The sequence below is a fragment of the Marmota marmota genome, unplaced genomic scaffold (assembly GCF_001458135.2).
Source record: "Marmota marmota marmota unplaced genomic scaffold, marMar, whole genome shotgun sequence".
NCBI lineage: Eukaryota > Metazoa > Chordata > Mammalia > Rodentia > Sciuridae > Marmota > Marmota marmota.
This window is the reverse complement of record NW_026000272.1, coordinates 2,835,452-2,863,265: the sequence shown is the minus strand read 5'-3', so window position 1 is coordinate 2,863,265 and position 27,814 is coordinate 2,835,452. Positions and strand designations below refer to the sequence as shown.

The window sequence follows — 27,814 nt, the reverse complement described above, 5'->3', positions numbered from 1 at the left end:
AACCAGTGTGCCCAGGCAGATATTAGAATAAGATTATAACCAAAATGAAAAAGTGGAACATCACCTCTACTGGCTTCCTCTAAGTGAGCCAATCTCTTCCTCTGAAGTCTCTTCCCAGTAGGCAGGTCTAAGAGCCTATTCTCTATGTGAATGTGTGGCATTTATTGCTGCCTGTTTTAGTCAGCCCCTCCCCACCTGTGACTAAAAGACCTAAGGAAAAGCTTATTTAGGGGCTCACAGTTTTAAAGGTCTCAGTCCATAGACGGCTGGTCCATTGCTCTGGGCTCAAGATGAGGCAGAACATCACCGTGGAATAGTGTGATGGAGGGAAGCAGCTCACATGATGATCAGAAATCAGAGACTCCCCTTGCCAGATAACAAATATATACACCAAAGCCACGCCCCCAATGACTCACCTCCTCCAGCCATACTCTACCTGCCTACAGTTACCACTCAGTTAATTCGCATCAGGGGATTAATTCACTGATTGGATTAAAGCTCTTGGAACTCAGTCGTTTCTCCTCTAAGGCTTCTTGGATTGTCTCAAACATGAGCTTTTGGGGGCTCCTCATATCCAAACCATAATACTTCCTAGCTTGGAATATGACCCTCTGCCTGGCTTCAGCTCTTACCACCCGAAGACTCTGAGTTCCCTCAGGAGAACTCCCAACAACAGCTCCTGAGTCACCCTTGTAGGGAGGCCAGATTTTGCCAATAAAAATAAAGAACACCCAGTTAAATTTCAATTTTAAGATAAATAACAATTAAGTGTTTAATATAAGTATGACCTGTGCAATATTTAGGATATACTTATATTAACCAATTATTGATTGTTCATCTGAAATTCATATTTAATGAGACATCCTGCAGCCCACATGGTGGCTAGCACCTGCTGCCAATGCCAGCCGATTGAGAAAACAGCATAATATCCTGTTTTGCGAAAGTATTTGGAAATAAATATTACAGGCTGCAACCGCAACATTTGTGTCATTTTTGGAGGACGTTTTCACCATAGATAAAGCCTGTGCCTCTGGGCTGCAAATGAGACCCAGTCCCAGAGGGGGGAAAATGAGTTAGAAAGCGGTTAGAAAACAACCCCAGGGGATCTGAGACCCGAGCTTCATCTGCCGGGTGTTTTATTCTAGTTAATTCATAACAGTGTCTTTAAAATCCTGGACTAGAATTCGAGAACAGTCAGTGTGTGTGACAATCATTTCTCCTTGGAGACGCTCCCCTCCGCCAGCTGGGCGCCCTTCGTGCGTTCTTGGTGCCACAGCGGCCTCCAGTGGCCCCCTGAGCGACCACACGCTGTGTCCAGCCGACCCAAAGCCAGGGCGGAAGGCGGAAGGCGGCGGCGGCGCCCTTGGCTGCTTAGGGGCCTCCACTGTGTGGCACCATTAGAGCCAAAAGGTACAAATCCAAGTGCACGCCCTGGAAGTAAAGCTCTTCCTTGTTGCTGTGAGGCTTAGACAAGACAGAGTCCTATTTCATCTTCCCTGCCTACGGTAACATATCTGCTGACCCAATTTTACAGATATTCCCTTCAAAACGGACTCGGCTTTGTGAATATTTTTCTCTATCAAGCTGTGGTGACAGAAATGTCACCAAAAGGCCCCCTTAAATAGGATGAGAGACTATTCAGCTTAGAATTTATTCTTATTCTATCAGTTGTTCGGATCTCAATGAACAGTTGGGGAAGGTGGGAAAGGCAAATTCAGCGGAAGTAGAACCCCCCACCCAGCCACCCAGCCTCTCTCCAACAACCTAGCAACAGTCTCACTTCATTTCCTATAAGGGCGGAACCACGATTCGTTATTGAAACCAAACGACTTCCATAACCTTCATCATTTTCATATATGTAGCTCAGGGCAAGAGGTTCTCTGCCATGGCTTCCCTTTGATTTAAAAGCAATACAAAGAAAAACGGGAAATGAAAAAGATAGCCATGGAAATGTGGACGCTTGATCCTAACATACACGTGCATGCCCTCCAGTTACATACAAAGGCAATTTTCCAAACGGGTGGTCTCCAGCCTTCCTCCTTTTACAAGTTGATTTTCTGGCAGCTCCACAGCTTTGAGTTGATTCCTTTGTGCATCATTTCAGCTGACATCTGCCCTCCTCCCCTCACCCCACCCCACCCTACCCTAGGAAAGGAAGGCTGTGGATGCAGCAGCCCTTGCATCCTCCCTGACCGAGATCTGGACTTGAAGGTGGGCTTCCAATAGGCTTGGCCTACTTGGTTCTGAGGACTGCCTGTCCAGCTGTAAATCTGTCTCTTGTTTCCTCTGGGCTTAGGCTCCCACCTCATAGAATAAGGAGCTAGGTGGGTGTCCACCCAGCTCCCAGTCTCTGATTCTGACTATGTTCCCTTTGGTCTTCCTCAGATTCTTGAAATAAAATTCTTTTCATTCATTAGCAAATGTATATATGTCCAAAATGTGCTAGGCACTAGGTTAGGGACATACTATACAGAAATAAATAATAAATATCTCCTCTCCTAGAAATAAATCATAACAAAGCAACATAAATAGTACTAGAGGAAAGACAGAAACCTGGATGCTGTGCTTCACTAAAGGATTGTGACTTTGTGCCATGTCTTTAGAGGACAATTTAGCACTAGCTTCCAGGTATTCAAATGTACACACTGCATAATTAGGGAGCCCCAGTTGCTTGATTGACTCTAGTTAATTTTATTTTGGGTATCAGGGCTTGAACCCAGGGACACTTAACCACAGAGCCACATCCCCAGCCCTTCTTTTTATTTATTTTTATTTTGAAACAGGGTCCACTAAGTTGCTAATGGCCTCACTAAATTGCTGAGGCTGACCTTCAATTTGTGATCCTCCTGACTTAGACTCCAGAGATTCTAGTTAATTTAAGCAGAAAAGGTGTTTTTGTTGTAGAGTTTTTTGTTGTTGTTTTGTTTTGTTTTTGGAAAGGCTATGCAGTTGAGGCCCCATTGTAAGTAAACAGAATCGCAAAGCTCAAGGTTGGAAAAAATAGCAGCTTTGACATTAATCTTTGTTAAATAAAAATTCTTATGTATTAGATGTCATGGGGGGAAGGAAACCCAGAGGTAGTTTTGTCCTCTAGGAAATGGCCCACATGGAAATTTTCCCAATTAGCATATCATAGAAAGTTGGGGTTGGGGAAGCCCTTAGAAATCATTCAGCATGAAAAGCAGGATGGAAAATAGGATGCAGAAAGTAAATAGGAGATGAAATATGAGCCAATTTAAAAATATACAGAGGATGACATATTCCAAGTGGGTGTTGTTGTTTTCTTTGTACAGTTTTCTAATTCTTCTATGACTGAGCAATACTTTCTCAATGAGGAACATAATATCATTTTAAAAGAAATAATCCAGTGTAACTCCTATATAGGCCAGGGAACTGGGATAGCAGAGTTTCTCTGGATAGTAGGAAACAGAAACCCAATCAACTACTATTACAGAAAAAAAAGTTTTGTTTTTTTTTTTTAATCTTCATCTCTATTTGAAAGCTCCATACCATCTTTAAAGATATTTTGCAAGGCTAAACTCAAAGGGCCACTCATCTTATAGTCAGCACATTATTTTAATAATTGAGTATGCATTCCTCAGTCATAAAAGTCTCAGAGACAGAGTTTTAGTAGTTGATTCTGTCAAATATTTGCCTGTGTTAGGTTTCTTGATGTTGCTACTATTGCCTTTTGGGCCAAACAGTTCTTTGTTGTGGGGGCCTTGCTTGTGCATGTTTCCTATAATCCCTGACCTCTACTCATTATATGCCAACAACACCCCCTTCCTAGTTGTGACAACCAAAAATGACTGTGGACATTGACAAATGTGCCCTGAGAGCAAAATTAAACCCAGATGGGAACCACCTGCCTAGGTGATGCTTAATACTGTAGATGACAGAGAGCTCACCATAACTAGGAGCAGTCTCTTCCAACTATTCAACTTTTATGTTAGAAAGTTCAAATGCTGGTTGGCCTTCCATTCCCCTGCAGTCTTCCCTTGCAGCAATAGACGGCAAATTTAATCTGCTTTGCCTATGATGGGTCTGAAGTAATTTTATGACACTGCCATGCTGGGTTCCCTAGTCACCCACCTCTATTCATTCTCAAGTCTTCTCTCTCCCAAGTTAAAACATTTCCTCCTTCAACTGTTTCTCAAATGACATGTTGGGTCCTACCTGTATTAGGGCTGTCCTCTGACCTTGTTCCTGTTTGTCCATATCTTCATGACAGTGCTATGTACTCCACTAAGCACATTTTTACAGGTGCTTGGATCACCCCACCCTAACATCTTGGTTCTAGGGTCCACACTTATCCCTTAGGCCTACACTTAAACCCTTTCAAATTCCTGCAGTTCATAAGAAACTGGTAAGCTTGCTTGTCTGAGGACAGCAGGGAGGCTGAGCCATGAAAGGCAAGAGAAATTGACCATTCGTTGTGTATGTGGGTTTAAACTTTGCACCATGCACATATATTACCTGGTCACAACAAACAATCCAGCAAATAAATACATTAAAATTGTTTCACCTGATGATATTCACCCAATCCTCCCAGCCTATCCTGATCCATTTGGAAATTTATGTCTTCCAACAACCTCATTTACTCTACAAATATAATAAGCATTGCCTTCAAAATCTTTGGTGAAAGCCACTAATACGGATAGGTGGAAAAAGACAAGCCTAGGCTCATCAAGGCACTAAATCAAGACACTAAATATGCAGTTTTCTAGTTGGCACCCCACAAACCCACTAACTTCCTTCTTTTACCTGGTGGCTATTACCTAACTGGTTTTCCTAAACAGAAGTCCCATTGATGAGTCCTCTTTCTTTATGGGGAGTCTATCATAACTGCAGTGCAAGACGAGAGACATGCCACTGCCCGAAAAGTACTTCTAGACTCAACTGCAAATCACCACCTACCCTGAAGAATTAAACTCCTTGGCAAAACCCACAACAGAGCTGCCCTGGCCTCTCACAGGAAGGAATGGGTTGGTTACTTTTTTAAAAAATTTTTTAGTTGTTGAACCTTTATTTTATTTATTTATATGTGGTGCTGGGAATCAAACCCAGTGCCTCACACATATGAGGCAAGTGCTCTTCCATTGAACCACAACTCCGGCCTCAGATTGGGTACTTGAAGGGGGCAAATACAAGCAGTGGTATCAAGGTTTGTTAAATGGCTTCATTTATTTAAGAAAGCATCTAGCAGTCCTGAAATGGCAGCAAGAATTGCACAATGATAAAGGCAAACTTAATGATTTATTCATACAATAATTCATGCTGCACTTAACACAAATATGAGTGTACATTTTTCAATAGTGTGGAAGAGATGAATTCATTAAAAAAGTTAATGAGTTTTGAATATAAATCACCTGCAAAAGTTTCTTTCAGAAACACACACAGAACAACTATAAATTGGGCAATGGTTTTGTAAATGCCAGCTTCAAGTCTGCTCCAAACCCTCTAACCCATATAAATCACTGTCCCTGATTTTTACAGAGGGAAAAACAAAAGTGGGTAATGCCTGGCCTTTGCTTCTCTCTTTGGCCAAGGCTTAAATCTTGCTTTTGATCAGGTGATGAATACTCTGCTCTTCCTTATCAGCAGTGGGGCTCCTTCTGTCTGGAAGTCAACCTAAACCACTTTTTGTTTTCTCCAGCCTAGACTCAACCCCCATCAGCAGACTAGGGAAATCACCTAGAATTCAGATTCAAATAAGAGCATCCTTTGATCACATCATGGGTGACAGTGATTTGGAAGACATAGAGTGATAATCGGGAAACTGATCACAAAGAAAACTCTTAAGGGTGGGCTCTCTATCACATCAGATGGCCTTTATTTTATTAATCAATGAGCAGAAGTGGCATATGCTCCATCCAGCAAGCAAGGAGATGGATAGGGATGCCAGCTGGAAAGTAGCATGTGGAAAGGCAAGATCCAAACAAAAGCAATGATGGTGACTCTATGGGTTATCTGAGAGCATCAACTATGTCATCCCTCTGGGCTTCAAAGTCTCATATGCAGAAGAGAGAAACTTCCCAGAGGAATCAAGAGGCCCCCACTCACAGTGGGGAATGAGGGAACTAGGCTAGATCAACCACAGTGACAGTGGGCTACGTCAAAGGCCAAAAAGACCTTGGAGAGGCCAAGGGAGAATCTAGGCTCTATTTCATTCCCAGATCCCAGACCATAATTCAAGACTCTTCAAATGCTGGACACACTGGTACACAACTGTGATCCCAGAAACTGGGGAGGATGAGTGAAGCAGGAGGATTTCAAGTTTGAGGCCAGCCTTAGCAACTTAGTGAGACCCTGTCTCAAAATAAAAAATAAACTAAAAAGGGCTGTGGATATAGCTTAGTGGTAGAGTGCCCCTGGATTTCAACTCCCACTACCAAAAAATACTTAAATAGGAGAATCCTCCAAAGAATTACAACCTGCAGGGTGGACTTGGGGGTAGAAAAAGAGTTGGGCACACTTTTGAGAATTCATAACCGAAGCCCTTCACACAGCAAAGATATGATTGGCTTGAACACCTGACAGGCAGCAGAAAGTTTTGGTCAAGGGTGGGAAAGAGACTTCCCCTTGCCACTCCCCAGAGAAACTTAAATGATACTTGTATACCCGTGTAGATAGCAGCATTATATGTTTAACACCCAAAAGGTGGAAACAACCAAGGCATTCATCGATGGATGGATGGAGAGACAAAAATGTGGCTTATGCATACAATGGAATATTATTCAGCTTTAAAAGGGAAGGAAATTGACACATGCTACAACATGGATGAACTTTGAGGACACTATGCTAACTTCAGTAAGTCAGTCACACAATGACAAATACTGTATGACTACATTCATATAATGTATTTAGAGTAGTCAAATCTAGAGACAGTAAGTAGAGTGGTAGTTACTAGGAGCTGGAGAGAAGTGAAAATGGATAGAGTTCATATTTAATAGGACAGTTTCAGTTTTACAAGAAGAAAAGATTTATGTATATGGACAGTGGCAATAGTGCCATTATGATGTGAAAGCACTTGACACCACTGAACTACATCATTAAAAATAGTTAAGATGAGCCAGGTGTAGTGGTGCATGCCTGCAATCCCAGCAACCTGGGGGATTTCAAATTTGAGGCCAGCCTTAGCAAATTAGAAAAACTCTCAGCAATATAGCAAAACCCTATCTCAAAATCTAAAATTTAAAAAAAAGGACTGGGGATTTAGCTCAGGGGTACAGTGCCCCTAGGTTCAATACCCAGTAAATATAAAAAGTACAAAAATGGTTTAAGTGGCAAATTTTATGTTTATGTATATATTTTGCCACAATTTTAAATACATATTAAAATGTTTATAGTTCAGTAAAAAAGATTAATGTAAGGATGTGTTAACAATAATAACTGTCTGCTATTATGAAAAACCATTCTAATGTTAGATCACAAAAGATAGAGATTATATGTGGTAGATTTCAGCTATGTAAAGATGAAATGTCTGTATCTGTGCATATGCAGGTAGGCAGGAAAAGAAGTGTAAGGAAACACAAATGTCAACAACAGTAGCCATATTCTGAAGGAGTGGGCTTTTTTCCATCTTTGCTATTTTTCACAGTTTTCAAGTTTCACACAATGAGCATACATTACTCTTATAAAGGAGTGAAGAAACAGGGTACGTACAAAACCAAACCACAAAAAAATCAAGGAAAAATGACTATTTATTCACTCCAGATTGGGAAGGGGTCTCCATATTCAATAGGAAAAATATCACACAGGAAAATATTGATTTATTCACTTACTTTAAAAAGTAAAATTGATAAATAAAATTGAAAGGAAAATTCATATAGCAGCAAATGCCAAGTGTCGAACAATCATACAGAGTGAACAATGATAAAGGTGTCACCAATAAAGAATTAAAAGATAAAACAGGATATCACTTTCACTTTCACCTATTATTCTAATAGTGCTTTTTTGCTGTATGTTTTTTATTTGCATGCTTGCTGACTCTATTTTTAACTTTAGTACCCTAAGGTAGCAAAAGAGTTAGGAAAGGAGAACATGGGTGTGTTTTTTGACAATTTGGCACTGAGAGACTCTCCTAAGGGAATAATTTGAAATACATAGAAATTCTTTATTCACTAAGTTGATCATCACAGCATTATTTATAATACTGAAAATCTGTATATAACCTAGGTTTCCAACAATTGAAAGAAGATTAAGTTACAATAAAACTACACAATAAAATATATTACCAGCAATACAAAGTATCTTTTCAAAAATCTGTAATAACCACACATACTAGTTAGTGGAAAAGTAAGAACATAAATTTCATGATTAAGAACATAGTGTACTCACAGCAATGTGAAAAATTCACACCCCCAAAAAGACAAGATATTAAGTGATTATTTAAGATAAAACATACTTTTTTTCACCTTTTACTACATTTCTGTTTTCTGAATTTTTTTATAATTAACACATCAATTTGTAATTAGAAAAAAACACCCTTTTTAAAGTAAGGTGAACAGAAGACCTTTCAGGGGTGTTCATTTCATCCCAAAACACACTAGAGAGCCACAAAAGCTTCAGTCTCTTGGTGGGGGCAAAGGAGCCAGGCTGTGAAAAATGGCTGTGAGTGGGTAGGTGAAGAGAGGAAGGGCCACAGCTAGGAGGGGGAGGCAGGGACTGGCAAGGGAAAGTCAGCCAAGGGCAGGGGCATTGTGGAGCCAGGGAAGACTCTGACTGCTCAGCGGAGGTCTGTCTAGACCCATAGTAGGCACTGACGGTGTTCTCAAAGGGCAGGGGCAAGAGGGATTTTAGGAAGACACATGGATTCCTTTAGGAAAAGGGGAGGAAAGAGGAGGGGAGGTAAACTACTTGGGAAAGAGGGGAGAAGGACTGAGGCAATGGTGATGGAAGTGGAGAGGAAGAGACCACTGTGAACTCACTACTTACTCTACGCCTAAACCAAACATACTTTGCTCACCTCCTGACAAATCTTTGTGGGAAAGTTTAGGATAAAGAAATTTCTCGCAGGAGTAACTCACCAACAGCCAGCAATCCAGCTCAAATCTAGAGATAATCCAGGACAGCTCTGTTCAACTGAACCTTCAGCCATGATGGAAATGCTCTAGATCTGTGGTTAGCAAGCACTTGAAATATAGTATGGCTGGGAATCTTCTTTTTAACTTTTATTTCATTTAAATTAAATTATGTTTAAATAGCCACATATGCCTAGTGGCTACCAAGTGGACAGCACAGTTCAGCTTAGTACTCATCAAGAGGAGAATTTGGAGATTTTTTATACTAAAACTGTGCTTCAGGAAATCAGTGAGAAAAATGAAGCATACATATTGTAACCAACCAGGAGCTACAAATGGATATGAAATGAGAACCTAAATTAAAACTTATCATTATAACTATAAAGTAGGAGATAGAGCTAAATACACTGCAAATATGTCAAGAGGATTTCTAGGCTGTATCATAAAAGTTAGTGCACACAAAGAGAGCAATAAAAAAGACAAATAATAAGAAAAAGCTGAGGAAAACCATCTACAAAAGCTGAAGCTTCCAAAGGAGAGTGAAATTCTGGAATTGGGAGAGATAAATAGGATCCTTTACTCCTTAAATAAAAATTGTTGCCTAAGTCACTCAACTGCGTAGAAGATCACTATGTTATATACATTTCTATCATAAGCTAATTAGTTAAAAATGCCTTTGAAATTTCAATAATTTTAATATAACATCTTGTCATTTTGGTCACAATTCAATGCACCACAGTAACTTAATCTAATTTGCTATATTTTATTTCACATTTACCTTGAAACATTGAGTGAGCCATTTGTAAAGAGAAAATTACTAAAATTACTCATTTTGATACAAGACAGACTATTTTAGATATTTACTGAGAAAGATGTTGTTTTGATGACTTCTGATATTTGATCAGTCTCATCATGTTATAAATACAACTTGTAAGTATTCTATTCAAGATAATATGGACTAAACTTATTACTATTACTTGCCTTTCTGGTTATTTTCTTATTTAGGAAATATGGAACTATATTCTGGGGGGAGTTGAAAATTACTTACTATATACTAATGAAAAGTTTTTACAATCCTCAAAATAACTCAGAATTTAACAAAATTTAACAAATTTAAGAAAACTGCTGTTTCCTTTAATAAGTAATTAAACATAGAATGTTTCCTGCCACCTACATAAGTGGACATCTGTAATCAATTATACCTAAATAAGAACATTTAAATGAGTCCGAGTCAAACCATGGATATAGTTATAACTTTAAATATTTTCACTGTAAATAACAGACTTCTAATAGATGGTCACTAAGTTTAAAGGTCATATTATTTGCTAACAAATTATTATTGGATCAAGAAAACATCTCAAAAGTTTTAACTTAATTTCCCATGAATTTCATGTCTCTAATCTACTAAGCATTTTTTTATTTGATTTAAAAATAACACATTAATAACGATGCATATTTTATCTTTGGAATTTGAAACCTTGTGGTCTTAGAAAATTGAAAATAGACTTTAAGGTACTGGCTTCTAGAATTAGTATTTAACTTTATAATTGAGAAAGAAATGTGAATTGTATATTAAAATTGATATATTTTTAATATACTGGTAAACCTAAGATATGTTATTAAAGTATAAAAATCAGGAATTTAGAGTAGAACTTAATTTGATATACAGTTACTTTTTGAAATGTACCAAATTCCACAAATAATTATTTCTTGATTATATATATGTTACTATTTGGTTAGTATGGCCTTGGTATAAAAAAGTATGACATAATTTTGGTTTGTTCATTTTGTACTTATTAAATGACTACACTATGGACTTTTTAAACAAGAGAAAAAGGCTCAGCCCAGCCCCAACCTAATTAACAATTACAAATTAATAAAGACTAAATGAAAAGGATTGGCTGTCACATCCTCTTGGGCCAAATGGTTGATGCATGTTTTGATTACCTCATACTCTGGTTCCTTCCAATATTATGGGTAATGACAAAATAACAACCTCTAATGCCTCCTCTCACCAGCTCAAGAGGAGCATGTTGCATTTGCCCTCCATTGTGGCAAAACTCAAGGCATCAATGATTGAGCAAGTTCTCCATGTTGGGAGTCATTATATATATTGTGATCCTGTAATGGATCAGAATCCACAAAATACAGTTCCCCTGCATGGATATCAGAAAAATTAGCCATAAATTCATCAGGATTGAAGCCAACCCATATAGTATACCTATAGTCTATGGTACGTATGGAGTAGCCCATGATCTTTATATCTTTTAAACTTGGCTTGTCAGAATTCCACTGAGGGGAGTCTGCAGGCCGGGGGTACTGGCTATAAGCAATCAACTCACGGGGGTTACTGCGGAGATATGGATCATTTTCTACATCATGGAATCGAAAATGCTTCAGAAGGTTCTGGCCTTCTCTACATAGCTCAACATGAAATGAAGGAACAGGGCAATGAGGCGGAACCTGTAGTCCTGCAAGTGCAGCCAGCGTGGGGAAGAGAGACACAAGTTCCACAAGGTCCATGGTTTGCCTGCCTGAAACAGAAAATGACACAGCTGAATTTGTTACATTATAGAAGCCTGCCACACCAAACTAGATGAGTTAAGGAACCTGTCTAGACTCCACATGTTTTCTATTTGCTTGTGTTTGTTTTCAACATTTATTTTTAGCAAAAGAAGTGTAGAAACACCACTAACTCAGCACCTCACCCTCCACTACATACTCATCCAATAAAATATCAAGATGCAAAATTGGTCCTCAGCCTATTGGCACTTTAGAAAACTACCTGACTTTGAAACCACTAGTGTAGTAACTGGATTCTGGCCAGCTTCATCAATTTAAGCTCTAACTATTGGGTAAAAGTTTATGATGGAATAGAATATTTCAAGTTTCACAATGGCACCCCACAGATCGCCCTTTTCTGGATGACTTTTTGATCCATCTTTCCTTTTTTCCCCATCTTTTCTTTTAATATGGTAAAGTACACAAAACATGAAGTTTATTATCATATCTACTTTTTAGTGGACAGTTCAGTGACAATAAGTATATTCATATTGATTCATCATGATCACCACCAATCATCTCCAAAATTTCTTTCATTTTACACATCAGAAACTCTGTCTCCACTGAACAGCAGCTCCCCATTTCTCCACCCCCAGAAACTGGCAACCCTCATTCTACTTTCTATCTCTGTGAATTTCTCTACTCTAAATATTGCATATTAGTGGGATCATATAGTATTTGCTCCCTTGTGTCTGGATTATTTCACTTTAAGAATAATGTCCTCAAGGTTCATCCATGCTCTAGCATATGTTGGAATTTCCTTCATTCTCAAAGCTAAATAATATTTCACTGAAGGTATAATACCACATCGTGTATGTCCACCCATTTGTCAATGGACACAGGTTTCTCCCACTTTTGGGCTATTTTGAATAGTACTGCTATGAATACTCATGTCCAGATTTTTATTTGAATACCTGTGTTCAATTGTGCAGTATATATATTTAGGTGTGGAACTGCTCAGTCATATGGTAATTTTGAGGACCTGCCAATCTGTTATCCAGAGCAGCTATACCATTTTACATTCCTGCTGCTAATACACAAGTGTTCCAATTTCTCAACATCCTCACCAATGCCTGGTGTTTTATATTTTTTATTATTATCCTCAATGGCAATCCAAAAACATGAGAAGGTATTACATCCACCTTTAAAATTTAAATCCTACACTTATCTTTACATCTTACATTGATTCCTGTTAAAACTGATCTTGGTTTTGTACTATCATTCTGGCATTTTGGATGGTTAAGAGATTGTTTAATAATACCTAATTTCAGGGGAGGGGAGGGGGGATAGTAGAGGATAGGAAAGGCAACAGAATACATCAGACACTAGTATGGCAATATGTAAAACAGTGGATGTGTAACTGATGTGATTCTGCAATCTGTTTACGGGGTAAAAATGGGAGTTCATAACCCACTTGAATCAAATGTATTGAATATGATATGTCAAGAACTATGTAATGTTTTGAACAACCAATAATAAAAATTTTAAAAAAAAGTTTAAACATACTTTTTCTGTCTTAAGAAAAAGAAGTTTTTTTAAAAAGATACTTCACAATGGCAAAATTTGGCTGCTGCTACCATCACTTTAACCAAGTGGCCAAAGTGAGCATCGCTAACAATGGTACAAGTTGCCAAAAGATTCCCCCCACTGTGACAACAGAATTCACATGTATATAGTACCCTGATCAAAAATGTTCACTATGAGAAAACAAAGAGACAAATCTAGTGTGTGGGATACTGTACAGGACAAACTACCCTGGATGCGTGTCAAAAAGGGAGGAATCAGATCACTAAAGTCCTTGTCAGCCATTGTGAGGACATGTACTTGTGAGATGAGAGCACAGGAGGCTCCTGAGTAGGTCTGTAGCAAGACTTGCCGAGGAATTTTTTTTTGGTGGTAGAAATGGAACCAGGATCCAGGGCCTCACTGCATGCAAGGCAAGAGTCCTACCACTGAGCTACAGCCCCATCCCCTGTCTTGGGTTTGAAAGGGATCACTTAGGGTGTTCTGAGAAGGAAACACTCTAGTGGATCAATAGCACAAGGAAAGAGACCCTTCAGCAAGCAGCTGCTGGTGGCAGAGGAGATGATGAGAAGCAGAAAGGAACAGATTCTGAATGAAGAGTGGTGGGCTTGCTGATGGACTGCAGATCACATATGGAATATGAGAGAAAGAAAGATTAAGAAGATTCTGTAATTTTTGTAGTCGTGTCCTGAAAAGAGTGTCAAAGGCAAGGCTTAAGGTAAAAGAGCTAGATGTTCAACTCCAGGGATGAAAGACTAGCCAAGTAGAACCGGCTACTGGACATGAAATTTACAGTTCAGAGAAAAGATACAGGTTAGCGATAAAATTTGGAGATAAGATGGATGATGGCACAGGTACATGAAATTACAACTTGGTGATTATCTCCCAACAAAGGTTTCAAGAAAGAGTCTTACCTGTAAGAATATTTCTCCCAGCAAACAAAGGGCTAAAATTGTAACTGAAATTGTTTAACCTTTCAATGATGGGAAAGAAGATAGAGTATGCATTGACCAAAAATTAAGTGTGCAGGAAATAAAATCAGGCAGTATAATTAGCAAACTCCACGGTCCAGAAAGGCCAGAATAATGAATCCCAAGATAAATTGAAATAGGAATCAATATAAAGTACAAGGCTTAGATGCTAAAGATGGATTAAATATGTAAGTCCCAAAATGGGGAGCCTGGCTTAGCACAGTTTATGAAAAAAAAAAAAAAAACACTCTAAAAAGAGCATATAAGACTAGCATGGCATCTGAAGTGCATGATTTACCTCTGAAATGCACCAGGTAGATTAAGTCATGATAAAACTCACAGGAACCCACACAAATCACCCCATATGGGCAGAAAGGATATCTGGTTTCAAAGCTTTGAAGAACTGGCACTTAAAAGCCCAAGTCAGCTTGCCCTTTACTATTGCATGACACAAAGCAGAATCACCCAGTAAATTTTACAGATCCAATGGTTAACTAGTTCAATGAGCTGCCAAAAGGGAAAATACTCCCCTTAAAAAGGGCTGAGTCCATGACAAAAGTATACAGGTTAAGGACACCACTGATCTGTTTGGGGGACAGCCCCTTCTATGCTCTGTAGCATGCTGTTGCCATCTTACAACAGCCCTCCCTACCTTGGGAGGGCTACTGCTCCTTTGCCCTACCTCCTTCTAAGGCCCCTCATGGACAGAAGCCATACTTTTCAGTTCTGGCTCTGCCAATCCTCCCTTACCCACAGCATGAGAGATGTTCAGGAACCACATGCAGACTAAAAAATATTGAGAAGAAATTCTAACATACACCAGAAGTGGGGACTATGTGAGCCTGCAGCCTATGATTCAATGAGGTGGTTCACATGTAAACTAAAGGCACTCTTAGCTAGGCAATATCACCCCTGTATATACTATACCTGGCTCCATCAGTTCTGTGGTGGAATTAAAAGGATCAAGGTAAGGGAAAAACTTCTCTCCTGCCTTTGGTAGCAAAGCTGTCTTTCCAGGAACGTAGAACATCAGGGGCACACGAGTAGTGACGTCAAAATTGCTGTATTTGGCCCATTCTCCATGTTCACCAAGGGCCCACCCTGGATCATAAAAAGCACAGAATGACAGGAAATTAAAAATCAGATCAAAACTTATATACTTTAGCCACCATTTCAATTCCTGTTGTAAAGGCCAAAAGAACTAAAACCTCATCACCTCAAGGAAATTCCTCTAGAATTACCACAAAAAAGATGATTTCACCCGATGCTGCTTTATTCAAAGTCAAACATACATCCTCAATGATGAAACATTTAAAAAGGAAAAATATATATTAAATTCCCAAGGTACAATATCTTCTTTTAATCAGGAACTAACAAATACATCCATATTGGGCTTTGCAGAACCAGTAGGCCCCAAGCAGACAAGTCCCAACTGCCAAGACAGGCTTTTTTTTTTTTTTTTTTTTTAATGCTGAGGATCGAACACAGGGCCTCGTGTGCTCTATTGATCAGCTACATCACCAGCAGTTCATTCTTCACTATATGGAGACCCTGAAAGACAGAGTGTCATCATTTCCCTGTCCTATGTTCATCTATCTCTTGACTCATAACCCCAGAAACTCAGGTTTACACATCTGGGGTTGTACCACCAAAATGTGAGGCTATGGTACTGTGGCATAAGACAAGGATACCTTGCACATTTCATAAGACATACCATATGTGAAGAAAAGCAAACCTTTAGTTTTGAATCCTTAACCCTGATTAAAAACCATCCTTAAAACTTATTTAAAATACCCTTGTAGAAAATAGTTTACATATTCCAAGTTGGAAATTCCCTATCTTTTTAATACAAAACTTTTTTGTACTATCTTTTTTGATACAAAAACTGTTCATGATATAGACTGTTCATGAAGTATTTACAAAACAATCAAAGACACTGAAAGTGGCTATGAGTGGATTCAATAAGGCATTGGAATGATTCTGTATTTTATCCATCATAGCTATATCTGCTAAACTTTCCCAGAGGATGGTACAGAGTCCAGCACAAAAACTCACTGACTCAATCTACAGATGATATTGGGGCTACAAATTACAGAATAGGGCCGGAACATGTTCTGAGTCAACAGTGCTCTCCTAGAAAACCCAGAGTTGAAAAGAACCTTTCATATATCAGTAATCAAAGCAGACTTCATGTCTGTTATAAATGCTCAAGGTTTCTAAGCATGCAAGATAGTTGGAGGACTGGCATGTTCTCCCTCCTTCTCTCTGGCCAACAGTGCTGAGGTTAGGTAGGGATTTTCAAGTACTCTAAAGGAGGTCAATGAGAATCAGTTTCCAGGGTCCATGAGCTCAGTGAGCTGGGTGAGGGCCAGCACTATACCTCCACATGTCCACTATCTCTAGGAAGACAAGGTAGCCTTGACCCATGAGGCCTGGTGACTCGGTCAGTTATCAGCAGGCTCCTAGGGCACCAACTTGCAGGTTATATTGGCATAAACTTAAGAATATGAGGTCCAAGAAGCCTTTGGGACAGGAAAGTGAAGGGTCCCAGCAATGGGACCTCAGGAGTCACCTCCTTGAAATCTAACTGGGGTACACACAGCAGTCCTAAAGGTACACCAGCCAAGTTCTCTGTGGCATCCCCAAATATGGGCACTCAGAGCCCACAGGCCTGTTGGCCATGATAGGCTGTCTAGCACCATGCATGGACAGTCCCCTAGCCCACCAAGCACAGGGTCTGGTACTTGACAAATACTCAATGGATAGCTATGGACTGCCTAACTGCAAGAACACATTGCTCAGTCTTGTGCTGGGTTTCCGTCTGGTCTGCTATAGCCAGGGGCAAATATTTGAGAAAGGAGAACACAAGCCTGTGAGAGTCCCAAGGGTTCATCTTGACACCAAGAAGAAGAAACCAAGGACTTTGAAAAGCAACTGAGAAGGCTTCTGGCTCTTTCCCCAGAAGCCTTGCATGAGGGGAAGGCAGTAAAAGCCAGCCCAAGAATTATGAGCTAGATGGGAGCCGGTTCATTCTCATGCTCAGACCTGCCAGTTCCTGATTAGATGTGCAGAAACCATCATGTTTTACCAATTCTCTGGTGGTTCTGATGCAGTATATCCCAGGAAGGCACACTGAGGTGGGTTACTATAATCAACTGCAACTGCCTCAGAGCAAAGAGTATGTCTGAGTAAGCTAGGCACTGAGAAGTGGGGTAAGAAGTGGATGACAGAGCATTAGGAATATGTGAACAATTATGGCATTTCTGTATATAATACAACACAACAGACCTTTACAAAGGAAAAGTCAGGCCTGAGAGATGACAGGGAGAATTTTCTGTGACAAAGTTAAGTAGGAAAAATGTTTTTAAAAGTTCATATAACAGTAAACATAGTATAATCAACTATGTCTTATGATATGTTATATGTTACATACATACATATATCCCCATATATGTATGTGTACAAGGTATACATCGGAACTCCAATCTATTGGCACCTGTTTAGTCCTGGGAAGGTAGCATAACAGGATAGGGCATTCTGGCCCTGTATTATATTCTTCATATCCTTTTTTCTTTATGAGAACATACTATGATTTACTACTGTATCATTGCATATTTGATGATATGGAAGAACCATCTTTCTTTTTCTATGTATGATAATGGTATTATGGTTACACTTAAAGAGGCAATGCTTTTTTTTTTTTTTAGAAATAGTGATTAGAAAACAGAACCATCTAGGATTTGTTTCAAAAAATTCAGTGTTAGAAGGAGTGGGTAAGGAGGAGATGAACAAGACTATCACTAGTAGAAAATGTGGAAGCTGTTGTTTTATTTTCCACTCTTGGGCATGCTGAAAAATTTTCATATTAAAGAGCACATTTTTCAAATTAAAGAGCATTTCTATATTTGGAAAAAGTAGGAAACAACCTTAGGAGATATAAACAGTTGAGAAGCCTGGTCTCTTGACGGAAAGGGTAGTAGGGATGGAGTAAGACATATCAAAACCAGCCATATCTGAGGGCTTTGTTGGGTTCTGCCAAGACTGTTCTGGATTCTCTTCCACCCCCACTCCCCCCAAAAAAACCCTAAAAGTCCTCCAACCCTCAAGGTTAGCAATGGTGATTAGAAGAGCTTTCCCACAAATGGAAGGTTCTTGCTGAGTGCATAAAGCAAAAGTTACTACAGGCCCCCCCACCTACCTGCACCTCCAAGTATCAAAGATGGAGGTCCCAGGACTAATAATCTGATCCTAAAACACCCAAGAACCTGGACTCAGGGTACTGCAGATTCACACACACAAAAAAAAGAACATGACCATGTATATGGAATTTTAAAAAGTATGTTTCACAGGAAAGCTGAGATGCTTTGAGTGACTCATCAGGGCATTTCAAAATGCTTACCATGATCAGAGGTAAACACAATGATCGTATTGTTGGCCAGCTGAAGATCATCCAAAGTACTCAAAAGGTGGCCAACCTGTGTATCCAAATAGGAAACAGAGGCAAAATAGCTCTGGCGAATTTTCCGCTGCAAATAAAATAAACAATAATAAATCAATAATGAAAGTGAGAGTAATTTTAATTGCTGTGGCATACACAGAGATAATATCCACCTGAGCATCTCTCTCAATCCCAATTCCTCTGTTGATGCTCTCATTTAAAAAAATAGCACTCCCTTTCCTACTTTCTGCATCCCCTCACCCACTGAGTCAACACGATCTGCAGGTCCAAAGATTCATTTCTAAGTGAACTAGCTTTCATTTTAGCACACAGATCATGGAAGATGGATGCCATTTACTACTCCTTTCTGTGTCCCTCACATATTCTGGTGGGTCCCAGGAGATCCATAAACTGGATGGCTTAAGAAAGCATAAATGGATTGGCTCCAAGCTCTGGAGGCTAGAAAGCTGATATCAAGGGGTAAAGAGGGCCATGTCTGCCTGAAAGTTCTAGGGGAGGATTAGGCCTCTTTCTAGTTCTGGTTCTAACTTCAGTGTATCTGCTAGGAATCATAATTTAACCCACAACAACAGTCCTGAGTCAGTGTTCTGACTACTTTCACACCCAGCAAGAGATGGCAATTGCTTATCTCTGTGCCATGACTTTCATGTGTAGCTCATTTCTCCAAAATTCTCATCAGGCAAGAGAAGAGCAACTGAAGAACAAGAAAGGAGCAGCCACAGTCCCTGAACCCAGGAGAAACTTTAGGGACAGCTATATCATACCCTGAAGTAAAGGAGCCATCAGCCTCTCCTAGGCCAGCTCGCCTTCAGCCTTGTTAATAAGTGTTAATGAAAAGGATGAATCCCCCTTTGCCCCTCACCAAGGGGTAAGAAGCATGAGAGCTGCTGACTTATCAGATCAGCCACAGCCTCTTTTGCACATATGGTCCCTATCTTATCATCTGGACCTGTCAGCTTCTTGTCATTGCTAAGGTTAGGACAGTCATAAACCTTTCCCAAATCTCTACTTGTGAGGAAGGGAACAGATACACATCTAGCCTTCTAGAAGAATTAATCTGAATCCTGGCCTATTTATACATTTTAGTAGACAGTCTTCAGTCTGTAATTTGGAGAACTATAGTCCTCCTGGAGACCAGAGACACCAGTCAGGATGTCTCTGCCCCATATAAGGGTACTCCCTCCTTCTTCTCCTGGTCCCTTGAGATTAGGCAATAAATAAACTGGCATGGTTCTCAACTCTATTGAGCCATATGACCAGTGAAAAATAATTACACATACATTATTGGTGGGGCCCAGGGCTGACCAAGGACAATGAGTGTTCAAGTGTGCTTGGAAAATTAGGGAAGGCTTCAGAGAGGATTTCACATTGCAGAAGAGTAGCTGCTATCAGACAAATGGGGGTAGGATGTTCTAAGCAGGGGCTGCGGGATGTGGAATGGTGTGGAATCATGACAAAGCAGAGAATCCCTAGGGCTGAAGAATAACCTGGGAGGGCAGAGGGAGGCAAGTTACACTGAAAAAGTAGGCCAGGACCAGATGAAATGGACCTAGCAGGTCCCTCCAAGTAGCCGAAGTCCCAGGCTGCAGGCCAAGGGAAGGAATCACTGGGGTCTTTCAAGGTGAGGAGATGACACAATTTGAGCTACAGGTTAATAAGAGTACAAATAAAACTACTGTCCAGAGTACAAATTCTAGTGGCTTTAGACAAACATCACTAGATAACTGCTGGACACCTAAGAAGTACTCAACAATTTGTTGAGTGAACAAAACATTGCAAGACCCAGACCACAAAGATGTACTGAAAGATCCAGAGAACCGGTAGATTTTAGAGGAAATTGGGGAGATCAAGCAGATGTGGAGGAGGGGAAGAAGCAGGGAAGAGGAAGGAGATGATAAATCCAAGGGTGACTCTAGAGTTCACATTCAGCTAGTGGCATGATTCACAGGCATGTGATGAGCAGGGAAATATAAGAGGAAGAAGAGACAGACCACGGTGGTGGCCTGACCACATGGAAATCTATGCAGCTGAGGTCTCCACAGTAACCTGCCTGAGAATGGCTCTCAAAGGTGGGTGGACATGCAAGTCTGAAAATCAGAAGCAAGACCTGGGCTGAAGGGGTATTTCTGGGAGTCATCTGTCAGCAGGTCTGAGATGAGCTAGGCAGATAAGAAGGGGAAGAACAGAGGGGAACTTAGACGGACCCTGGATGACAGCATGTAAGTGGGGGGAAACAGAAACAGTGGCCTGCCATGGAGACTGGAGCAGAGGGGTCCCAGGAGGGCTGGCAAGGATGCCCAGGAGGTGAAAACTTCCAGAAGACATGAGGCTGGTCAATGATGAGAAAATAGCACAGAGCTCAAGTAAGGTCAAGAACAACAAGGATGGATCTTATTTACTAACAAGGTCAGCGACCACTCAGGTGAGATAACTTAGTGGGTTGGGAAGGCAGAAGCCCAAGCAGATAAAAAGAACAAATGCACAAGGAAGCCATGGACACAGGTAGAATAGACCACTCCTTACTCTTGCTCAAAGGGCAGGTGAGTGGGGAGAGGGGGCAAAAAGGGAGAGAGAAAGCAGGAAAAGAGGAGAAATAGGCAGCTGCAAAGGAGAAGGTACTTTTTAAAGATGTCAGTGACATGAGCAGACAAAGAGGCTGCAGGGAAAGATAATGGGAAGGGAAAACTCACTGAACACGGGAAAGAAGCCAAGTAGAGAGCTCACATGGGCAGCTGAGTGCGTTGCTGCCTCATGGCTACATGGATTCTCTCCAGCAGCCCTCATTATGGACTGTCTCATGATCAGAATACTACATGTGAGACAAGGATGAATGAAAAAGAGTGCTAAGGGGCTGGCAAGAACAGTAAGTGGCAAGCCACAGGGCCTTAGCAATTCAGGGAAGAAAAAAAGCCAAGAGGCCACCTAGACAGAGTGGACAAGGAAGAGTCCACACTCCGGCAATCCCTGGAGGTGTGCAGTGAGCTGCAAGCTGAAGGGGTCATGGTATGGTGACCAAGAAGGAGCAGGCCTGGGAGATGGCAAACACCTGAGGACACTGGCTCACATAGGGCTGAGTAAGAGGGCTGGAGCTGACGAGAGCATATAATTGAGAGGCTCAAGAGAGAAGTGAGACAGGGCTTAGACATGAACATCCAAAGGTTCAGGTCCTGAGAATATCACGGTTCACTCTGGGTCACGCTCTCTGCTACCTGTCCAACAGACACAGGTATAAAGAAGGGAGTTGGAAAACTTCAAAGAGAACTCATCATGTAATTGGTACTGTCCTAGATGCTTCCACATGTACCCTTTAGTTCTCTCTGAAAACCTCCTCAGTTGGTATTATTGCAGAAAACATTCACCCATCATGTTTCCATTTTACAGATAAAGAAACTGAGGCTCAGAGAAATAAAGTAACTCTGCAGAGTTCATGCAACTGGTATGAGGTAGAAAGGGAATTTGAACTCACACTGTTTGGAACTAACAAAACCAACCATGTGGTTTTAGTTACACTTCTCTGGGGTGACCTAGTTCCACCTGATGCTAACTTGATGCAGTGAGGCCAGTGTCATTTCTCTGCCTTTAGTCTCCTCACCTGACAACAGAAGGGACAGACACCACTGGATTCCCATATGGGCCAAACAGATGGCCAAAACAAATGCTCAATACCCATCCCAGCACCAAGTATTCATCCCGACACCCAGTCCATTGCAAAGTCCATTTTAAGTGACTGTCACTAATAAGGCTTCCAGACATAAGACTCAGAGCTGCAATTTAAGCCACCTCATTATCAGAACCCAGCAATGCAAAATTAGAAAATAAACAAACTGTCAAATTTGTTGCTTTACAAACTTTCACCACTTGCTAATAAGGAAACTCAGGAATCAAACAGATTTGAGGAGCATATACCCCTCACCCCTCAAACTCTGGCTGTGCAAACTCAGGAGTCACATGGATGACTCTGAGTGCATCAGAATCACTGATGTGCCTTTTGAGGAAATGTGTATTTTGGGGTTCCATCTCCAGCTTCCAACTCTGGGTCAAAAATCTTATATCTAACAAGCCTACTAGGAAATTCTGATGCAGGTGTTTCAGGAAACACACTTTGAAAACATTGCCATGTTCCTTCCATTCACTATAGCCTACCCATCTCAGTATTCATGTAATAAAGGAAGGGCTCTACATGGAAGATTCTGGAAAGATTTGTTGGTCAGCATGTCTTTTGCACTCAGGTGGGAGAGATGGTGGATAATCAGTCAGCATGATAATTCTAATTTTCTGGCTGCTCTTCCCCCCAATCATGGCAAAGGGATATCAGACATCATAGCTGGACAGCACTGGCCATGATGGCACCCAGTCACCTCTGTGCCAAGACCTAGTTAACCCAGTCAAATTGAGAGTGACAGGTGCCAATACAGGCTTTCTCACAGAGGGAACCTCCAGTACCAGCAAAGTGAGTATTCTGAGCTGCTCAAGAGTTGCCCATATCCTACAATTGAAGAATCGTAACTCACATTAAACAGCATCTTCCATGAGTTAGGGATATTGAACCAGACTCCTTCCTCTCCCCCATCCCTCCTGTAGCAAGTCACCAAATCTCTGGATTCTCCCTTCTCTGAAAGTTTAAACACTGGCCAGGAGACTTTTGATTCACCCAGTACTGTCCATGTCCTACAGAACACGCCCCACCAAGCACTTGGCACAACACCATGCATAAAAGTTCTTAATAAAACATTATAAATGGAGTAGTGGATGTTGTACTGAAGAAATTGGATTGACCAATGACATAAGTGCCTGATACATTCTGGAAATATGTCTTTGGTACCTGAAAGTCCACAGGAATTGGGCCATAGGGTACACTGATGTTTAAGGCTTGGACGTCTTCCCGCTGCCTGATGTCCATCCAGGGGTTGTAGGCTACAGGAGGTAGGCCATCGGGGACCTGGGGATCAGGAGCCAGGGTGATGTTCTCCAAGGGGTACAACTTCTGAAATTCCTTTGGGAAAAACAAACACAGAGCCACAAGGTTGTCATTCTGTTGGCAATGGCACAAGGCTGTGGCTCTTCAGGTGTTTATGTGGCCTTTTCTCTAAGCCTGAGATGTATTTACATCATGGCTTACTAATGACCCCCAGGTACTCATTCCCCTCCTGAAGTCAGGCCTTAGGTCACCCTCGTGAGATGCAAAAAGCAATGAAATCATGCAACTTTTATTTCCTAGGAAACAAGCAGTGGTATATCTCTTCCCTCATGTGGGCAGATGCCCTTCTGTTTCGGTCCTATCTCACTTCCAACCCATGAAAGTGTGCTGAGGTGTTCTGGGTTCTCCAAACCACTCTCAGGCCCAATAATTCATTACAACTCACAGGACTCAACATATAGTCACACCCACCACTATGGTGTATTACCAGATACAATCAGCAAAGGGAAAAAGCTCATGAGGCAAAATCTGGAGGAAAACAATAACAAGTTTCTAGAGTCCTCTCCCCAAAATGTCACACAGAATGCACCTTCTTGTCCCAATAATGAGGTGTGTGACAACATGTATAAAATGCTACCAGAAAGGGAAGTCTATTAAAGCCTCAGCACCCAGTGTGGTTTGGGCCTGATCACATAGGCACTCTCAACCTGGAACACACCAAAAGTCTAGGCTCCCAAAAGGAAACCAGGGGTTCAGCGTATACCTTAATGTTTGCCTAAACAGTTTAGGCATAGTAAGCCACACTTATGAGTTCTGGGAATGGTGGCAACACTCCCAAAATCAAAGTTCCTAAATGCCTACCAAGGGCCAGCCTTATAAGCAGGTCTTTCAAAGGTTCATGGCTAGGATAGCTTTGAGAACTCCTTTCTGCAAAGAAGCAGAAGAGGCAAGTCTCTTAATTCTATCAAGAGGGTTGGTAGTTTCTGACAGGAAGGCATGATACCCTAGGCCAGTCAAAACAAGATACCTGCAACATCAAAGAATATACCTTCTGGTCTCTACTCTCATTACAAGTGAGGGGCCGTCTTTGTGAAGTCAAAAAAGCTGAGCTGCTCAGGCCCAAGGAAAACACAATAAATAAAACTGAAAAAGATTATTAAAAGGAAATTACTACATGCTCTAAGTGACTGGATTTGAGGCAACAGGATTTGAGGTTCCAACAAGCAATGCAGTGTGTATAGGATCTAATCTGACAGGCTCATGGGGGTAGAAGAAAAGGGAGTTGGTGAAGAGAGCTTCAAATTCCCTGGAACTGTGTCCTGAGGACTATCCCTTATTATAGGTTTTTAGTGGCTTTGGCTCAGTTATCTATGATCATAATCCCACCCAACATTTGCACATTGAGTTCAATGAAAGGAAATAAAATCCTCCAGTGGAGAGAAGTAGAAAGCCAAATATTTATTGTAAGATCCTTACATGTTCTAAGACTACTTGTCCTTGAGATCTGACTCCTGTCTTCACTCCACTATGCATACTAGGTAGCCCCTATCAGGCATCCCTGGTAACTGGGGATGGCAGGGTGAAGCCAGCTTCACTACACAAATCCCTTCCTCAACAAATAACAAAGTTGTAGTAGCTGCTAGATCAGCCCTCAGCCAGCTCTTCACCTTGGGGTATCTGAAGGGGATGTGCGGCTTATGGTACCCAACAGCCAGGAAGAAAGGACTGCCAGTTGTTTTCATCTTTTCCAACAATCGTATGGCTTGCTCAGTGCTCTGTTTGTCAGGCAAGGTGCCCTCGGGCACATCCACTATATCCACAGGACAAAGCAGGTTGGCATGAAGTTCTCCATCTTGTCCCCTACATGTCTTTCAAAACAAAATTATGTAACATCAGATTTTTAAATACAAGAAACAGAAATCATGAAGGTTACATACAGAGATTTAATATTCATATCACCAGTCCCTTAGCTGTTAGTCAAACAGAGTGAAGAGGCATATCAGAAGTAGAACTAAACCAGAGAGGTAACTCTTTTCTGGGCAGGAGCCAGAAATCCACAGCACTTAAGCTTCTTACTGCTATTTATCTGTCTCCAAGCCATAACTCATTATAAAATAACCCAAGTAAACTAATTATAGGAAAAAAATCTATATCCAACTCAACAATGAAAAGTAAACAAGCCAATTAAAAATGGGCAAAGGACTCTAATAGACATATTTCCAAAACAATATACAAATGGCTAACAGCACATGGAAATATGATTAACATAATTAGTCATTAGGGTAATGCAAATGAAAACCACAATGAGATACCACTTCACCCACAAGGATGGCAATGTTTTAAAAACAGAAAATAGCAAGTTTTGGCAAAGATTTAGAGAAACTGAAACCCTCATACATTGCTGACAGAAGTATACAATGGTACAGCCTCTTTGAAAGATAGTTTGTCAATAATTCCTCAAACAGTGAAACATATTTGTTATATAATCTAGCAATTGTATCCCTAAGTATATACCCAGGAAAATGTTTCTAAATGTCTGCAAAAATATGTGAATATTGATAGCAACACTATTCCTAACACCCAAAAAGTGGAAAGAACTCAAATATCCACTAAGTGATAAATGGACAAACAAATGTGATATTATAGAATGCTATGTACTCATATAAAGAGTGGTACATACTACTATATGGTAGAACCTCAAAAACGTTATGCTAAAATAAAAGAAGCTAGATATATGTGGTTACATTTTATATGATTCTATTTATATGAAATGTCCAGAATAGGTAAATCTACAGAATAAGAAAGTAAATTAGTTGATGTCACAGGCCAGAGATTGGGATGAAATATGGAGTATCTGGTAATGGGAACAGAGTTTGTTTCAGGGGTAATGAAAATGATCTAAAATTGATTTGATTAACAACTGCACAACTCTGTAGATACACTAAAAAAACAAGAGTTAAAAGAGACAGTTTTTATATCATCTTCTGAGAATTGTCTGTCCAGGTCCTTGGACCACTTATTGATTGGGTTATTGTTTATTTTTTGGTGCTTAGCTTTTTGAGTTCTTTATAGATCCTAGAGATTAGTGCTCTATCTGATGTGTGAGGGGTAAAAATTTGCTCCCAAGATGTAGGCTCTCTATTCACCTCACAGGTTGTTTCTTTTGCTGAGAAGAAACCTTTTAGTTTGAATCCATCCCATTTATTGATTCTTGCTTTTAATTTTTGTACTATAGGAGTCTTATTAAGGAAGTTGGGGCCTAATACCACATGATGAAGATTAAGGCCTTCTTTTTCTCCTATTAGATGCAGACTCTCTGGTTTAATTCCTAGGTCCTTGATCCACATTGAGTTGAGTTTTGTGCATGGTGAGAGATAGGGGTTTAATTTCACTTTGTTGCATATGGATTTCCAGTTTTCACAGCACCATTTGTTGAAGAGGCTATTTTTTCTCCAACATAGGTTCTTGGTGCCTTTGTCTAATATAAGATAATTGTAATTTTGTGAGTAAGTCTCTGTGTCCTCTATTCTGTACCATTGGTCTACCAGTCTGTTTTAGTGCCAATACTATGCTGTTTTTGTTATTATTGCTCTGAAGTATAGCTTAAGGTCTTGTATAGTGATGCCACCTGCTACACTCTTCCTGCTAAGGATAGCTTTAGCTATTCTGGGTCTCTTATTTTTCCAGATGCATTTCATGATTGCCTTTTCTATTTCTATGAGGAATGCCATTTGGATTTTGATTGGAATTGCATTAAATCTGTATAGTGCTTTTGGTAGTATGGCCATTTTGATAATATTAATTCTGCCTATCCAAGAGCAAGGTAGATCTTTCCATCTTCTAAGGTCTTCTTTGATTTCTTTCTTTAGGGTACTGTAGTTTACATTGTATAGCTCTTTCACCTCTTTTGTTAAGTTGATTCCCAAGTATTTTTTTTCAGGCTATTGTAAATGGGGTAGTTTTCCTCATTTCCCTTTCAGAGGCTTTGTCACTGATATACAGAAATGCCTTTGGTTTATGGGTGTTGATTTTATGTTTTTTTATTTATTTTTTTAAATATTTTTTTAGTTGTAGATGGACATGATAACTTTATTTTTATTTATTTATTTTTATGTGGTGCTGAGGATAGAACCCAGGGCCTCACACGTGCAAGGCAAGTGCTCTACCACTGAGCTACAACCCCAGCCCCGGGTGTTGATTTTACATCCTGCTACTTTGCTGAATTCATTTACGAGTTCTAGAAGTCAGCCAATCCCCAAAAAAGCAATTGCCGAATGTTTTCTCTGATATAAGGAGGCTGATTCATAGTGGGGTAGGGAGGAGGAGCATGGGAGGAATAGATGAACTACAGATAGAG

General features: G+C 40.4%; 1 protein-coding gene across 1 annotated transcript in view; it reads right to left on the bottom strand.

The window, feature by feature from the left end:
* Positions 1-7,685: 7,685 nt before the first annotated feature.
* The window catches only part of Ids (iduronate 2-sulfatase), a 26,181-nt gene continuing 6,052 nt past the window's right edge, over positions 7,686-27,814 (bottom strand). Inside the window, exons 3-7 of the mRNA XM_015498065.2 lie at positions 25,125-25,325; positions 23,362-23,532; positions 18,480-18,606; positions 15,008-15,181; positions 7,686-11,557 (exon numbers count right to left, since the gene is read on the bottom strand). Of these exons, the coding sequence (XP_015353551.2) occupies positions 11,085-11,557; positions 15,008-15,181; positions 18,480-18,606; positions 23,362-23,532; positions 25,125-25,325 (1,146 nt within the window). The 3' untranslated portion in view covers positions 7,686-11,084. The remainder of the gene's footprint in view (positions 11,558-15,007; positions 15,182-18,479; positions 18,607-23,361; positions 23,533-25,124; positions 25,326-27,814) is intronic.